Source organism: Ranitomeya imitator, chromosome 5 (assembly GCF_032444005.1).
Source record: "Ranitomeya imitator isolate aRanImi1 chromosome 5, aRanImi1.pri, whole genome shotgun sequence".
NCBI lineage: Eukaryota > Metazoa > Chordata > Amphibia > Anura > Dendrobatidae > Ranitomeya > Ranitomeya imitator.
Window position 1 is genome coordinate 690,906,220 of NC_091286.1, and position 18,244 is coordinate 690,924,463.

Sequence of the window (18,244 nt, forward strand, 5' to 3'; positions counted from 1 at the left end):
AACTTCATGGCTAGCAACTCCCTGTCCCCGATGGAATAATTCCTCTCCGCTGGTGTGAAGGTCTTGGAGAAGAAGAAGCAAGGATGCTTCCGACCTTGAGCATCCTTTTGGAAAAGGACTGCTCCAGCACCAACGGATGAGGCATCCACCTCCAAGATAAATGGTTTATCTACATCGGGGCGATGTAGGATGGGAGCGCTAGCGAAGTGTGACTTAATCGAGAGAAAGGCTTTGGAGACCTCCTCTGACCACAACTTGGGATTTGCTCCCTTCTTGGTGAGGGCAACCAAGGGAGCTACCAAAGTTTAGAAGTGTGGAATGAACTGGCGATAATAATTAATGAACCCCATAAAGCGCTGCACCGCTTTAAGAGAATGGGGTTCCTGCCAGTCCATTACAGCCTGTAGCTTGGCAGGATACATAGCCAAACCCTGAGCAGAGATGATATAACCAAGGAAAGGCAAGGACTCCTGCTCAAACACACACTTCTCCAACTTGGCGTAGAGGGAGTTTGCCCGTAAGAGGTCGAAGACTTTGCGAACATCTCTCCGATGGGAGTCAATATCTGGAGAGTAGATGAGGATATCATCCAGATAGACTACGACCGAGGTGGTGAGCATATCTCGGAAGATGTCGTTCACAAAGTCTTGGAAAACGGCTGGGGCATTACAGAGCCCGAAGGGCATCACCAGATATTCATAGTGCCCATCCCTGGTGTTAAAAGCCGTCTTCCATTCATCCCCCTCACGGATGCGAATCAGGTTGTAAGCACCCCGCAGATCTAACTTTGTAAATACCCTTGCTCCCCATAGCCTATCAAAAAGCTCAGATATCAGGGGTAATGGGTACTTGTTCTTAACGGTGATGGCGTTAAGACCCCTGTAGTCTATGCATGGACGTAAGTCTCCAGTCTTCTTCTGTACGAAGAAGAAACCAGCCCCTGCCGGTGACACTGACTTCCTAATGAATCCTCTTGCCAGATTCTCTTGGATGTACTGAGACATTGCCTCCATCTCCGGGAGAGATAACAGATAGACTCGACCCCGGGGAGGCTCAGCACCAGGCAAGAGGTCAATAGGACAGTCATAGGGGCAGTGAGGAGGAAGGGTCTCCGCAGCCCTTTTGGAGAACACGTCTGCATAGGGCCAATACTGCTTGGGGAGAGAAGAAAGATCTGCGGGTATTTGTGTAGTAGCAACCTGAACGCACTCCCTCAGACATCTACCCTCGCAGGATTTACTCCAACCCAAAATTCTCCCAGAGGACCACTCAATATGAGGAGAATGGTAGCGAAGCCATAGTATCCCCAACAGGACATCATCAATTCCCTCAGGAATGACTAATAGGGAGATTATCTCCTGATGTGATGGAGACACAGAAAGCGTGAAAGGAATTGTTTGGTGGGTAATCTGTGAGGGTAGTGTCGACCCATTTACCACTCGAACGGTTACTGGCTTGGCGAGCATCACCAAGGGTATTACGTGACGCTGGGCAAAAGCGGAAGACATAAAGTTACCCTCTGCCCCAGAATCCACGCATAGCTCGACTATAAGAGTGGATGGGCCTATGGTAATTGTCCCCTTGAAGGACAACTTTGAGGCAAACATCACCGTGTCTAGTGTACCTCCTCCAACTGCCACTAGACGCTGACGTTTCCCCGACCGCTGAGGACCCTTGGAGGCAAGATGTCCTGACTGCTGGCAAACATGACGAACCTTATGTGCACGGGCGGACTGAGACTTGGATCCCGCTCGTGTCACCTCTAAGGCCTCATGTGACTCGGACGCCTGGACAGGAGATTCCAAAGGTTTGGCGAAGGTGGGAGCCAGCCGAAACCTCTGCCTACACTGGACTCGCTCCAACCTTCGCTCGTGAAAACGAAGGTCTATGCGAGTGGATACGGCTATGAGCTCCTCCAGTGTGGCGGGAATCTCCCTAGTGGCCAAAGCGTCCTTCACATGGTCAGCCAGCCCACTCCAAAATACGGGAATTCCAACTCAGATGCTAATGTCCGGAAGTGAACAGCAAAATGGCTGACCATGGTTGAACCCTGAGTCAAAGCCAGCAGTTGGAGCGCTGTATCATGGGTGACCTGAGGTCCTAAAAAGACCTGTTTCAGAGTGTCCAGAAACAGAGGAACACTCCGCACCACATGATCGTTGCGCTCCCACAGCGGCGTAGCCCACTCCAACGCTCTGTCCGACAAGAGAGAGATTATGAATCCCACCTTTGCCTGCTCAGTAGGGAAACGTGCAGCCAGGACCTCGAGGTGTATACCACATTGGCTGACGAAACCCCTACAGGACTTACTGTCCCCAGAGTATCTCTCAGGCAAAGGAAGGTGAGATAGGGTCGGAACAGAGGTGGCAGTGGGTAAAGCTGCTGCAGCCACGCTAGCAGCCTGAACAGCTATTGCGGTAACTTCCACCGCCGAGGTTGCACGCTCAAGAGACGCCAACCGGCCCTCCAGCAGCTGGATGTACCCCTGCAATCGCTGTTTATCCGCCATTACTTAGCCAGATTCTGGTGCTAGTATACTGTTAGGGTTGGCGGAACGCACCAAATATATTATTTATTGAATGGAATTGGTGCGTTCGCAACCCGGGATCCACCGTGCAGGAAAGTACCTGCTGCTAAATAATGGCGGCTCTATATGGCGGTATATACCAACTCTGTTAGCTTCACAGAGTAACCGCGAGAGGAAAGCTCTGTGCCCTGTTAGACTTTCACAGAGGCACAGGCCAACTACCCAGATGTGAGCAGTGAGTGGTCATGCATGCATACAAAACTCCTCGCCGGAGATGCCAGCATTCTAGGGGCTTATTTCAGCCGGGTCCCTGAACACATTCAAACGCATGACCACATTGGCGCAAAGCATATAACATAAGACGATACTAGCGCATGGCCGTGCGGCCATGCGAGCCTTAAATAGCTGCAGCACATATAGGACCTGTGAAAGAAGGACCAATGGAATTGCTGCAGCACCTGAGCACGTGACCCCAGACCTCCACTGAGAGATCCTGCCCTGGGCATGCTCAGTGTGCAAAGCAGAACTGGTCCTAGTACCTGCAGGACCTTCCATGAGAAGGACCAATGGGAGTCGCTGCAGTACCTGAGCATGTGACCCTAGACCTCCACTGAGAGATCTTGCCCTGGGCATGCTCAGTGTGTGTAAATAAGGACTTAGTCCCAGAGAAGCCTGCTCGCCGCAGATCAGTGCAGGGTACAATAGGAGAGCCAGAAAAGGCAGTAGTGACCCTATGCACAGAATCAGCCTCAGCGAGACGCTGGGAGCGACGTCTCCGCTGAGCAGACCCCACTGCGGCCGATGCAGAATGGGAGACCGCAGCAGACACGGATCGAGATTCCCCCTGTGCAGCAGAGGAAACTCGACTCCTAACACCCATTCAGATGAAGACGTTTGTTCTCAGCAGGGAAAGCGTAGGACCTGGTATACGAGCGATGCCGTAAAGTGACTACCAGGTACACGTAAATTGGCCAATTTATGCGCTAAATGCTCTCATTTTTTCATATTTTTAGTGCAGTAATGCAGGCTAACTTTCATATTTTATGTTTGCATGTTTTGGCGCTGCAGTGTGCTGCCTTGTTTGTTTGACTGTATTTCCTGACAGTGACCTGAGGGCGCAGCTACGGGGCCCACAGTGACAAGCGAGGACCCCTGAGTGTGACAAGTAAACTGCTCAGTGTGTGTAGCATTGCTACTGCAGAATGACTGCCAGGCTAATATACAGAGACTGTGCAGCAGAGTGGCTGTGTTACTTCCTGCTTCCAGCTTCACTGGGAGAAAAGAGTGCACAGACTTAACCCCAGAGTCTCCAGTTCCCAGGAGACAGAGGAGAGACTTCAGGATCTCAAGCGCTGCTGGTGACTGTACCCACGTTGGAATAAGCACCCTCCAGTCAGGACCTCCCTGGACTGATAAGTTACAAGAGCACTCATTAACCATTTCAATTCTGCTTAACTGTTTACTGTTTGCTTTATCTCTATTAACCCCCTGTTTACTACCTGCGAGGAGAATCTTACTCTTGTTAATAAATTCCCCTCAACGGTTGGTCTGTCTGTTCCGTAGTGACATACTGAACCCTGCACTCTATTACACTTGATGTAGTCGGCAGGATGTCACACGGTAGCGTGGAAAGGGCAGACCAAGCAGTTGGGGGAGGCCCCAGGTCTAGCATTTCCCTGGGAGCCATGTTAGTTAACCTGCCAAAATTCTCGGGGAGCAATGTCATGTTGTTGAGTTGGACAAAGAGCATCCGAGGGATGATGCGGATGCATCCTATGATGCCAGCTCTGCAGGCAGAAATAGCTGTTATGGCCCTAGAGGGGGATGCATGGGACTCTGTTATGCCCAGACCCTCCCAGGCGAGAGATACCCTGGACAAAGTATTACGTATTCTTGAGGAGACGCATGGGGATCCCACTGACGTAGAGGAGCTGCGCATGCGACTGTTTTGCCGGGTACAAAGAGAGGGGGAGACCGTGACGCAATATATGAATGCACTGCAGGTGCTTCATACTGCTATTATACGGAAGGATGGCGTAGGTGTGGGTTCAGTTGACGTTGTGCTGTGAGACCAACTGGTGACAGGCTTGCGAGATGTGTTGATGAAACAGGCCCTGCAAGAGCGCATGCGCGTAAAGCCAGATATGACCTTCTCTGAGGTTGGGAGTGAGGCACGCACGTGTGAGCAAGAGCAAGGGGTGGTAGTGCCAGTGGGAAAGATATGGAGTGGGGAGGTAACAGCCCCTCAATGGGTAGAAGACTTGAAGAAGGAGGTTAAGCGGGTCCGTGAGGAAGTGGCTGAATATAAGAAGACCACTGCTGCTGAGTACAGCCCTCTGGTGCGAGAAAGAGAGACCGCCCCCCAAAGTGAGACTAGTGCCACTCGGCGAAGAAGACTGCCGACATGCTACAATTGCGGAGCACCCAGTCAGAATGAAGAGGAGATAACATGGACCCAGGATTCCCGGTTGAAGATAAGAAGAATCTGGTAAGAGATTGAGAGTCTGGGGAAAGCCCTGACTGCCGTTTTGGGGACCAGCGGCATACCCTGAGGTAACATGCGGAAGCAGCCAGAAAAAGATAGCGGAGAGGTGCGTAGCATGAAGAAGGCTTCAGTTGTGGCCCCAGAGTGTAACTCCGTATCCTGGGGTGAAGAGCAACCGGAGATGAGAGATGTCTCCCGCCGACGTCGACGAACCAGACTAAAGCACCCTCCAGACAGACGCAGATGTGAGTGCTGGTCATGCAGAAGGGTGGGACACATATCCAGAAATTGCCCTACCCGAGAAGAGCAGTGGCAGAGATCCGCTCACCCCTCTGAGGGTCCTGCTAACTGAAGGAAGCAATGTAGTGAATAAACGTGTGCACAGCCTCAGAATGTGGTGCCCAGGTAGGTTCCAACACCTCAGTAATATATAACAAAACCTGGCACTCAACTTGTATGCAAGTGGTTTTATTTTACAGCAACAAAAATGTTTAGGTCAGAAATTTTGACCTTCATCAGTTACTGTGAATAGAATATAATATTACTAAATATACAAAGAAAAACCAAATAAAATAAAGTATATACAAGATGGACTAGCTAGTAAGCATATAGCAACTATATGGCATAACGTTTTGGTACAATATCAGAATACATAAAGAAAAGAAAAGAAGAAACAACTGATCCTGGCACAACATTGGTAATAGAGTATAGAAGGGTGATGAGGTAGTATAGAAGGGGTCACATACCGTTTTGTGGGTGGTACCTGTGGAAAGCCTATAATATTAGGCAGATATTGTGGCGTTTCTGTAATGTAGAATAAGATATGCATAGGAGAAAGAACCTGACTGTGCGTAGTCATATGGGGTTAACGACATACCCTTAATCCATGCGGGGAATGTATACAGAATAGCGGCCTGTTGAGATGTAAATAGATGTGATGAGATACCGGCCTCCCTCTGTGTTCGTGAGGAGGAGGGTGAGGATGTCTTACCCTTGCTGTGCAGCCGTTTGACGCGGTGTCCGCCGCTTGTCTGGCTTGCCGCCGGCAGCCGCGTGTGTTGAATGCGCCGAGGAGAAGACCGGAAGTAGGCGGGAATTGCCAAACCGGAAGTGGGGGTGTTAAGCACGGGGCTGTGTGGGAGTGACATCATCGCACTGGTAGTGCATCTCAAAGCATGGTATTTGCGTTCCACCTTAGATGGATGTATGAACGGCAGCACTGACGTCCCACCTCTATACGAGATAGGAGACTAAGGGACGAGTTGTATTAGAGCCCCAGAGAAGAAGGGAAGGAGAGAGAGGGGAAAAGAGGCAACATACAATATAATCCCAGGAGGGATGCATGCAAGTGGATTGTGATGAGCCATGGGTAGTGAGTGCTCTAAAAGGATTTCGATCCTTGTGTGTCAATAAAGCCGACTCTAAAGAGATGGAAAAGACATAGTTAGATACTTGGCATGATATTACACAAAATCACATATTTTATTTAGATGAAGGCAAGTAGGTCATAGTCCCTATTTAACCCCTTAGGGTGTAGAGTCTGTAGGGTACGGATCCAGTACGCTTCTCGTTTTTTTAGAAGCGAGATCCTGTCACCCTTCCGTTGTTGTGGGGGAACTGAGTCAATAATCTGGAATCTAAGCTGTGAGATAGTGTGTCCATGCGTTGTGAAATGATGGGGAAGGGGTAACAGGAGATTGCCACAGCGAATGGTGGACTTATGCTTGCATATCCTGTTCCTTGCAGTCTGGGTGGTTTCCCCAATGTACAGCAAACCACATGGACACTTGATCAAATAAATACGAAAGGATGACTCACACGTGTACTGTAGTATTCCTTAATTTGAAAACTTCTGCCTGTATGGGGGTGGTGGAAAGTGTTACCCTTTTGCACATTACCACACTGAGCGCAGTGTAGGCAGGGGAATGTATCCATTTTGGGTTGTGATAGGAATCTGGATTTCTTTGGGTGGGCAGAACCAATATCTGCCTTCACCAGATTGTCCCTAAGATTGCGCAACCTTTCTACTGACTGATTGCCTAAGTGCATGGACAACGCAGTCTTTGACATACTGGTGGAGGGCTGGGATGGCTTTTCTCGCAAAGAAGTGTCAACTGGGTAGGTCATAGCGTGGTACTGCGTAAGCCATCAGGGCTTTGAAAGCTTCGCTTTCAACCAACCGGTAGGGCATCATCTCTAACGAGATTAGTCTAGCAATGTGGCCATTCAAACCCTGTGTAGGCGGATGAGAGGATGAGTACTTTCTTTTCCTATCCAGAGTCTCATGTAGGGTGAGCTGTACTGGAGAGCTGCATATGGTGGAACTAGCGGTGTTGGTGGTGGACATGGCGGATTGAGAGAGGGTTGGTGATGGTATTCTTGATGTTGGCCTACATACAGTGTTTCCTACCAAAAACCTTGTGATTCCCTGACTGCTTTGGCCTTGCGACGATACCTCCACATTTGCTGCTGGTGGTGTCCTAACCGGTGGGCTTACAGTGAGGGAAGCAATGTAGCGTTGCTGATTACCTTCATTCTGAGCAGGTGCACCAATGGTACGGGACGTTTGGTAGTTAGTCCAGGCTTGCATGTGCCTGCTGGTTAAATGTCTAAGCATGCACGGTGTATTTAAATTTTGAAGATTATTCCCTCTGCTAAAGGTCTTGGAGCATTTCTTACAGATAACTTTTGACTGATCATTCAGATCTTGGTTAAAAAATTGCCACACTGCCCTCTTCCTACTATGGAATACCCTTTCAGGCATTGCACGCTGTGCTACTTTCACCAGATGGCCACGCTGTCCTAAAACTGTTTTTGTTTTTGACAAACGTTTTTGGCCAGATACGGGCCTGCCAGATGACAGCTTTTGCGATGTAGATGGCTGCTGCGGATCATCCTCCTCCGCTTCTGAGCTACTGGCCGCTGCACCCTCTTCCCCCAATGGCTGCCAATCTGGGTCAACAACTGGGTCATCTATCACCTCCTCTTCAATGTCATGTGCACCTTCCTCTGTGTCACCGTGTAAGGTGCTATATCGTTCGTGATGGAGCACCATAGTCTCAGCAGGGTCAGATTCTGGCTCAGTACACTGGCTGATATACGACAAACTAACAGGACTTCAGTATATCCACTTTGTGAGAATTTGAATCTCACCCATTTTTTGGGGATACTGAACCAAAACTCAGGCCCAGAGTATAGAACAACGCAAACTAAGTGGCAGAAAGTGGCTGGAAGATATATGAAAAATACAAGGACTGTAGTACAATTTCAATCTCCCTACAATGATCTCAGGACAAGTATGGCAGTAAGGACTGCTGCACACAAAAGTGTGGACCAATGAACAAGATAACTGTGCAGAAAGGAGCAACAGGATTTTTGCTTTGAAAAAAGCAGTTGGTTTGCACAGCGGCGTACAAACAGCAATGCAGCTATCAGGGAGCCTTATAAGGCAGCCCAATGAGCTACAGAGCTGATGCACAAAAATATAAACTCCACTGTCCCTGCAAACAAATGGTGGTGTTGGACAGTGTAAATCGCAACAGCACAAGCGGTTTCAGGGTTAATCTTCCCTCCCTAACTATATCCCTTCTGATGAAGCTGCAGCAACCTCTCCCTATGCTAAGATCGGCAGAAGTAAGATGGCGGTCGGCGTGCACACCCCTTTATAGCCCCTGTGACTCCGCAGAAAGCAAGCCAATCACTGTCATGCCCTCTAAGATGGTGGGGACCGAGACATATGTCATCACGCTGCCCACACTCTGCGTGCTCCTTCAATGGCTGAGAAAGGGCGCTGAAAGCATCATACGAAAAGCGACTTTGGCGCGAAGATCACCGACCTCATGGCCGACCTCACACTAGGATTGGGTCGGGTTTCACGAAACCCGACTTAGCCGAAAGTCGGCGATTTTTTAATTTGTCCGATCCGTTTCGCTCAACCCTAACCCAGACCACTACATTCCCCTTGCACTCTACACAGCCAGAATCTGACCCTGCTGAAAGTCAGGTTCCCCTTCCCGCATACTATACCACCTTACACGGGGACAAAGAGGAAGGTGCAGATGAAAGTGCAGGTTCCTTCATCAGGTGAGGGGGGCATACTCGATGGCACTGGCACAGGGCCCCTCATAGTATGCAAAAGTGTCTCTGGCAGTGGGAGGCGCCACCCACCGTCAAACACACCGCCGTACTATGAGGGGCCCTGTGCCAGTAACAACGAGTGGGCCCCCCTGCTTGCTCAGGATCACAGCACTTACAAAGTTGAAATATCTACCTCTCCCTGCTCCACCGCCGTGACGTATTCCGCCTTTCCTGGGCCCACGAAAATCTTGAGCCAGCCCTACCCCCCCACAACTTTAGCCAAATGACCCCCTGTTTTCAATGCCTAACTATTATTATAAAGTAAATTAAGATTGATAAGCTTAAGAAATAAGAATTGATGTTTTTGGCATTAAAATGGGCACTGTAGGTGTTTTCCTGGCCTCCACTCACTGCCGACTTTGATTCCCCATTGACTTGCATTGGGTTTCGTGTTTCGGTCGGCCCCCGACTTTTCGCAATAATCGGCCGATTTCGCCCGACCCGACTTTTGACAAAGTCGGGTTTCGCAAAACCCGACTCGATCCGAAAAAAGTAAAAGTCGTGGAAGAAGGTGATCTGGTCAGATGAACATTTTGGGATAAATGCAAAACACTATGTGTGGGAGAAAACTAATACTGCACATCACCATGAAAACATCATGCTCACAGTCACACATGGTGGTAGCAGCATCCTGCTCTGAGGAGGTTTTTCTTCAGCAGTGAAAGGGAAGTTGATCATAGTTGATAGGAATATGAATTGCACTAAATACAGGGCAATCCTGGTGGAAAACCTGTTAGAGGCTGCAAATGACTTGAGACTGAGACATAGGTTCACTTTCTAGTATGACAACACTCCCAGAGCAACAATGGAGGGTTTAGATCAGAGCAGATGCAGGTGTATTCACAGTCCAGACTTAAATCCCATTGTGAATCTGTGGCAAGACTTGAAAACTAAATCTCACTGAGAGAGACCAAGTGTGCAAACAAGGGGCAAAAATGTCACCTCTAGACCTGCAAAGTTGGTAGAGACAGACCCCCACATGATTTCAGCAGTAACTGCAGTGAAAGGTGGTATTACAAAGTATTGAACACAAAAGCACATCACAATTTTTACATTTATGTTTAGAAAACCTTGTATCATTTCATTTACACTTCTAGTTGCTATTTTGTGTTGACATATCACATTAAACTCCAATAAAATATATTTAAGTTTGTGAGTGTAACATGAAAAAATTTGGAAAGGCTTTGGTTGGACCGCTAGAGATAAGTGAATACATTCAAGTGAAATTGAATCACACAATATATCAAAATAAGATTTTTTTTTATAATTTTCTTCCTCACGAAATCAGCAATATGGTGTCCAGTTACTGACATTTTTGTGAATCGTAAAGGGCCATGAAAATGTTGAAAAATAAAAAAAAATCCCTATACTCACCTTACCCCACGCCTCAGTAGGAACTGATGGAAAACTCTCCAAATGCTCTTCAAAAATGCAAAACTCCTTAATTACTTGTAGTTTTCACTCACGACTCCAAAAACACAGGAAAAAACTTAGTGTGCAAATATCCAAATTTTGAATTAGAAGACAGAAATTTCGGGCAGCAAAATAGTGGAAAAAGTGTATAACATTGTTGGGTCACAGTCCTGAAGTCCCGGGTTCAAATCCCACCAAATGCAAATTCTGAAAGGAATTTTGTATGTTCTCCCTGTGTTTGGATGGGTTTTGTCCCAATCTCCAAAGTCAAACTGATAGGACATTTAGATTGTGAGCCCCAATGGGAACAGTGATGACCATGTGCGTAAAGTTCTGTAGAATATGATGGCGTTCTATAAACCTTGCATAAAAATTTAGTGAGAGAAAAAAGATGTTCAGCATGAACATTTACAGTGGGGAAAAAAAGCTATTTAGTCATCAACCAATTGTGCAACTTCTCCCACTTAAAAAGATGAGCGAGGCCTGTAATTATAGGTAGACCACAACTATGAGAGTCAAAATGAGAAAACAAATCCAAAAAATCACCTTGTCTGATTTTGAAAGATTATTTTTTTTGCAAAATATAGTGGTAAATTAGTATTTGGTCACTTAAAAACATGCAAGGTTTCTGGCTCTCACAGACCTGTAACTTCTTTTTAACCCCTTAGTGACAGAGCCAATTTGGTACTTAATGACCGGGCCAATTTTTGCAATTCTGACCACTGTCACTTTATGAGGTTATAACTCTGGAACGCTTCAACGGATCCCGCTGATTCTGAGAATGTTTTTTCGTGACATATTGTACTTCATGTTAGTGGTAAGATTTCTTCGATATTACTTGCGATTATTTATGAAAAAAATATGGCGAAAATTTTTAAAATTTTGCAATTTTCAAACTTTGTATTTTTATGCCCTTAAATCAGAGAGATATGTCACGAAAAATAGTTAATAAATAAGATTTCCCACATGTCTACTTTACATCAGCACAATTTTGGAAACAAAATTTTTTTTTGTTAGGGAGTTATAAGGGTTAAAAGTTGACCAGCAATTTCTCATTTTTACAACACCATTTTTTTTTAGGGACCACATCACATTTGAAGTCATTTTGAGGGGTCTATATGATAGAAAAAAATGAAGTGTGACACCATTTTAAAAACTGCACCCCTCAAGGTTCTCAAAACCACATTCAAGAAGTTTATTAACCCTTTACGTGCTTCACAGGAACTGAAACAATGTGGAAGGAAAAAATGAACATTTAACTTTTTTTTGCAAACATCATAATTCAGAACCATTTTTTTTATTTTCACAAGTGTAAAAACAGAAATGTAACCATAAATTTTGTTACGCAATTTCTCCTGAATACGCCAATACCCCATATGTGGGGGTAAACCACTTTTTGGGTGCATCGCAGAACTTAAAAGTGAAGGAGCACCGTTTTAGTTTTTCAATGTAGAATTGGCTGGAATTGAGATTGGACGCCATGTCGCGTTTGGAGAGCCCCTGATGTGCCTAAACAGTAGAAACCCCCCACAAGTGACACCATTTTGGAAACTAGACCCCTTAAGGAACTTATCTAGGTGTGTGACGAGCACTTTGAACCCCCATGTGCTTCACAGAAGTTTATAACGTAGAGCCGTGAAAAAAAAAAATTGCATTTTTTCTACAAAAATGATCTTTTGCCCACAAATTTTTATTTTCACAAGGGCAACAGGAGAAATTAGACCACTAAAGTTGTTGTGCAATTTCTCCTGAGTATGCTGGTACCCCATATGTGGGGGTAAACCACTGTTTGGGCGCACCGCAGAGCTTGGAAGAGAAAGAGTGCCGTTTTACTTTTTCAATGTAGAATTGGCTGGAATTGAGATCGGACGCCATGTCGCGTTTGGAGAGCCGCTGATGTGCCTAAACAGTAGTAATCCCCCACAAGTGACCCCATTTTGGAAACTAGACCCCCCATGGAACTTATCTAGATGTGTGGTGAGAACCTTGAATACCCAAGTGCTTCACAGGAGTTTATAATGCAGAGCCGTGAAAATAAAAAATATTTTTTTTTTCCACAAAAAAGATTTTTTAGCCCCCAAGTTTTTATTTTCACAAGGGTAACTAGAGAAATTGGACCCCAAAAGTTGTTGTCCCATTTGTCCTGAGTATGCTGGTACCCTATATGTGGGGGTAAACCACTGTTTGGGCGCACGGCAGAGCTCGGAAGGAAGGAGCGCTGTTTTGGAATGCAGACTTTGATAGAATGGTCTGCGGGTATTATGTTGCGTTTGCAGAGCCCCTGATGTACCTAACCAGTAGAAACCCTCCACAAGTGACCCCATTTTGGAAACTAGACCCCCCAAGGAACTTATCTAGATGTGTGGTGAGAACTTTGAATGCCCAAGTGCTTCACAGAAGTTTAGAATGCAGAGTCGTGAAAATAAAAAATATTTTTTTTTCCACAAAAAAGATATTGTAGCCCCCAAGTTTTTATTTTCACAAGGGTAACAGGAGAAATTGGACTGCAATAGTTGTTGGCCAATTTATCCCGAGTACGCTGATGCGCCATATGTGGGGGTAAACCACTGTTTGGGCGCACGGCAGAGCTCGGAAGGGAAGGAGCGCCTTTTTGGAATGCAGACTTTGATAGAATGGTCTGTGGGCATTATGTTGCGATTGCAGAGCCCCTGATGTACCTAAACTGTAGTAACCCCCCACAAGTGACCCCATTTTGGAAACCAGACCCCCCAAGGAACTTATCTAGATGTGTGGTGAGAACTTTGAATGCCCAAGTGCTTCACAGAAGTTTAGAATGCAGAGTCGTGAAAATAAAAAATATTTTTTTTTCACAAAAAAGATATTGTAGCCCCCAAGTTTTTATTTTCACAAGGGTAACAAGAGAAATTGGACCCCAGAAGTTGTTGTCCAATTTATCCCGAGTACGCTGATGCCCCATATGTGGGGGTAACCCACTGTTTGGGCGCACGGCAGAGCTCAGAAGGGAGGGAGCACCATTTGACTTTTTGAGCGCAAAATTGGCTGTCGTGTTTGGAGACCCCCTGATGTACCTAAACAGTGGAAACCCCCCAATTCCAGCTCCAACCCTAACCCCAACACACCCCTAACCCTAATCCCAACCTGATCCATAATCCTAATCACTAACCCTAACCATAATCACAACCCTTACCCCAAAACAGCCCTAATGTCAACCCTAACCATAACCCTAATCAAAACCCTAAATCCAACACATTCCTAATCCTAATCTCAACCCTAACCTCAAACCTAACCCTAATCCCAATACACCCCTAATCACAACCCTAACCTGAACCCTAATCCCAAACCTAACCCTAATCCCAAGCATAACCCTAATGCCAACCCTAACCCTAATACCAACCCTAATCCAAACCCTAATCCCAGCTCTAACCCTAACTTTAGCCCCAACCCTAGCCCTAACTTTAGCCCCAACCCTAACCCTAGCCCTAAGGCTACTTTCACACTTGCGTCGTTTGGCATTCCGTAGCAATCCGTCGTTTTGGACAAGAAACGGATCCTGCAAATGTGCCCGCAGGATGCGTTTTTTGCCCATAGACTTGTATTGCCGACGGATCGTGACGGATGGCCACACGTCGCGTCCGTTGTGCACTGGATCAGTTGTGTTTTGGCGGACCGTCGGCACAAAAAAAGTTCAATGAAACTTTTTTTGTACGTCGCATCCGCCATTTCTGACCGCGCATGCGTGGCCGTAACTCCGCCCCCTCCTCCCCAGGACATAGATTGGGCAGCGGATGCGTTGAAAAACTACAGCTGCTGCCCACGTTGTGCACAATTTTCACAACGTGCGTCGGTATGTCGGGCCGACGCATTGCGACGGCCCCGTACCGACGTAAGTGTGAAAGAAGCCTAACCCTAAATTTAGCCCCAACCCTAACCCTAAATTTAGCCCCAACCCTAACCCTAAATTTAGCCCCAACCCTAGCCCTAACCCTAACCCTAGCCCTAATCCTAGCCCTAACCCTAACCCTACCCCTAACCCTACCCCTACCCCTACCCCTAACCCTACCTCTAACCCTACCCCTACCCCTAACCCTACCCCTAACCCTACCCCTAACCCTACCCCTAACCCTAATCCTACCCCTAACCCTAACCCTACCCCTAATTTTAGCCCCAACTGCTGTTCTCCTGCCGGCCGGCAGATGGAGACAGATGGCGGGCGCACTGCGCATGCACCCGCCATTTTCTTCTGCCGGCGGCCAGGAGGAGCAGCAAGAGGATCCAGGGACACAGGTGAGTATTGTAGGGTCCCCGAATCCCCCTATTTCTCTGTCCTCTGATGTGCGCTCACATCAGAGGACAGAGAATTACACTTTACTTTTTTTTTTTTTTTTTGCGGTCGCCGGTAAACAGTTAATTACCGGCGATCGCAAAACAGGGGTCGCTAAAACAGACCCCGATCATGCTGTTTGGGGTCTCGGCTACCCCCGGCAGCCGAGACCCCAAAGATTCTCGCGGGGCCGGCCGGCGGGCGCACTGCGCATGCGCCCGCCATTTTGAAGATGGCGGCGCCCACCGGGAGACACGAGGAGCATCGGGGGAGATAGGTGAGTATTTGGGGGCTACCTGGGACCCGTTTTCTCTGTCCTCCGATGTGCGATCACATCAGAGGACAGAGAAATTAAAAAGAGATCGCGTTTGTTTGTTTTTTTTGCGATCGCCGGTAAACGGTTAATTACCAGCGATCGCAAATGCGGGGTGGGTTAAAAAACCCCCGAATCATGTTCTCTGGGGTCTCGGCTACCCCGGCATCTGAGACCCCAGAGAAAATCCCACTCTGGGGGGCGCTATTCACTTTTTCCACAGCGCTGTTAATTAACGGCGCTGTGGTTTAAGTACCCTTAGCGGCCGCCGTTAAAAGGCGTATCGGCGGTCGCTAAGGGGTTAAGAGGCTCCTCTGTCCTCCACTCATTACCTGTAGTAATGGCTCCTGTTTGAACTTGTTATCAGTATAAAAGACACCTGTCCACAACCTCAAACATTCACACTCCAAACTCCACTTTGGTGAAGACCAAAGAGCTGTCGAAGGACACCAGAAACAAAATTTTAGCCCTGCACCAGGCTGGGAACACCGAATCTGCAATAGGCAAGCAGCTTGGTGTGATGAAATCAACTGTGGGAGCAATAATAAGAAAATGGAAGACATACAAGACCACTGATAATCTCACTCGATCTGGGGCTCCACGCAAGATCTCACCCCGTGGGGTCAAAATGATCACAAGAACGGTGAGCACAAATCCCAGAACCACACGAGGGGGGACCTAGTGAATGACCTGCCTAGAGCTGGGACCACTGTAACAAAGGCTACCATCAGTACCACACTACGCCAACAGGGACTCAGATCCTGCAGTGTCAGATGTGTCCACCTGCTTAAGCCAATAGATGTTTGGGCCCGTCTGAAGTTTGCTACAGAGCATTTGGATTATCCAAAAGAGTATTGGGAGAATGTCATATGGTCTGATTAAACCAAAGTAGAACTGTTTAGTATAAACAAAACTCATCATGTTTGGAGGAGACAGAATGCCAAGTTGCATCCAAAGAACACCATACCTACTGTGAAGCATGGGGGTGGCAACATTATGCATTGGGGCTGTTTCTCTGCAAAGGGAAAGGATGACTGATCTGTATACATGAAAGAATGAATAGGGCAAAGTATCATGAGATTTTGAGTGCAAACCTCCTTCCATCAGCAAGGGCAATCGATTTCAGCATGATAATGAGCCCAAGCACACCACCAGCGCAATGAAGCAGTGGCTTTGTACAAAGTATATGAAGGTCCTGGAGTGGCCTAGCCAGTCTCCATATCTCAACCCCATAGAAAACCTTTGGAGGGAGTTGAAAGTCCATGTTGGTCAGCGACAGGCCCCAAACATCACTGCTCTAGAGGAGATCTGCATGGAGGAATGGGCCAACATACCACCAACAGTGTGTGCAAACCTGGTGAAGACTTACAGAAAACGTTTGACCACTGTCATTGCCAACAAAGGATAAATAACAAAATATTGAGATGAACTTTTGTTAATGACCAAATACTTATTTTCCACCATAATTTGCAAAATAAATCTTCCCAAATCAGACGCGGTGATTTTCTGGATTTGTTTTCTCATTGTGACTCTCATAGTTGTGATCACCTGTGATGTCAATTACAGGCCGCTCTCATCTTAGTGGGAGAACTTGCACAATTGGTGGCTGACTAAATACTTTTTTTCCTTTCTAAACTCTTCTTTCAGCTTTTGGCAATAAAGCACACCACAAGCAAATGTAACTATATTTGTTATTTATTGATTTGCAGACAAATGTTATGCAAAATATGAAACCAAAAACTCAATACCTCTTCCCTTCTAGCATCAGCTAAAGTCGTTGTCCATACAGACCGGTTCGTCCATAATACAAGCAGGAGATCTGACGTTGGCTTTTTTAGAGAGAATCATAGATTTCAGAACATGATCCTTGGATATAAGATGCCTCCTGAAATATTACTTCTTGTGTCAATTTCTAGCCTTGTGGTCGTCATCGGGCTTTTGTTAAATGGATTTATTGTTGCTGTAAACTTATTTCGGTGGATGAAATATCAAACTCTTCAGACCATCGATGTTCTTCTTACCAGCTTGGGACTAGTGAGGCTCGCACTTCTCATTGTATGCGTAGAGGAAATTATTTTTTACGTATCTGGTTGGTCTTTCCTGCAAATATATGATACTAATTGTGAACAAATGGCTTTCATGTGTATAGACTTCTGCAGTCTGTGGTGGGGCTCGCTGCTTAGTGTCTTCTACTGTGTGAAAATCACAAACTACGGCAACAGACTCTTCATCAGACTCAAGACGAACATCTCCAAGTTGGTCCCTTGGATGCTTCTCATCTCCCTGGTCATCTCCTTTCTTTCCAGCTTGCCTCATAGGTGGAATACGTTTATTATTCAACATCATAATGGCACTATCCATAAAAATAGAACCCAAGAAATAAATGTCAATTTGTTCATCATCCTTTTTGCTGGATCCATCATACCATTCTTGATATTTTGTTTCTCCATTTATCTCATCATTGCATCGCTCCTGAGACACACCAGAAATATGAGCAGCCAAGACTCCGGCTTCAGGGACTCTCAACGAGACATTCATATCGGTGTCATTCGGAATATGGTCTCTTTCCTGGTGTTTTATATCATTCATGCAGTAGCTTATATAAACATACCTATATTTCTACAATTTAGGATATATACTTTTAATATTTTTTGTTTTATTTGCATATCTGCCTACCCAAGTCTACACTCAATTTCTTTAATTATTGGCAACAAAGAGCTAAAAAAATCCTTCCTTGCTAACTTCTCATGTACTTGGTTAAGAAATTTAAAATTACAAAACAAATAATGTCACCCGTTATGTCTGTATTGTCATTTACTGTATAGAAATGTGATATTAACTCTCCTGTCGATTTTGTTAACAGGAGAGATACATTTACTTTACAGGAATCAAACTTGAATGCTATTATTAAGAAAACCTTTTTGTACCAAAAATTATGGTAATAAATGAGGCAGGCAAGCATCGTCAAGGAAGAAAAAAAAGGAAAACACACAAAAATATGTTTTTTTGTAAATAATAATAACTTTTAATAACAATTTTTATTTCTATAGCGCAAACATATTCCGC

At 46.2% G+C, this 18,244-nt stretch overlaps 1 protein-coding gene across 1 annotated transcript; it reads left to right on the forward strand.

Annotated features, from left to right (window-relative positions):
* Window positions 1–5,085: 5,085 nt before the first annotated feature.
* LOC138637947 (taste receptor type 2 member 1-like) lies at window positions 5,086–17,965 on the forward strand. Its single transcript, XM_069726867.1, has 2 exons — window positions 5,086–5,257; window positions 16,941–17,965. Exons 1-2 carry the CDS (start codon window positions 5,086–5,088, stop codon window positions 17,963–17,965), a joined length of 1,197 nt encoding a protein of 398 aa, XP_069582968.1.
* The last annotated feature ends 279 nt before the right edge of the window (window positions 17,966–18,244 follow it).

Bases quoted from the DNA above. Each gene is read 5' to 3' on its own strand.
- LOC138637947 (XM_069726867.1), top strand. From the start codon at position 5,086: ATGCGGAAGCAGCCAGAAAAAGATAGCGGAGAGGTGCGTAGCATGAAG. The intron at 5,258-16,940 runs GTGAGTGCTGGT...CTTCCCTTCTAG, and splicing joins CCCTCCAGACAGACGCAGAT to CATCAGCTAAAGTCGTTGTC.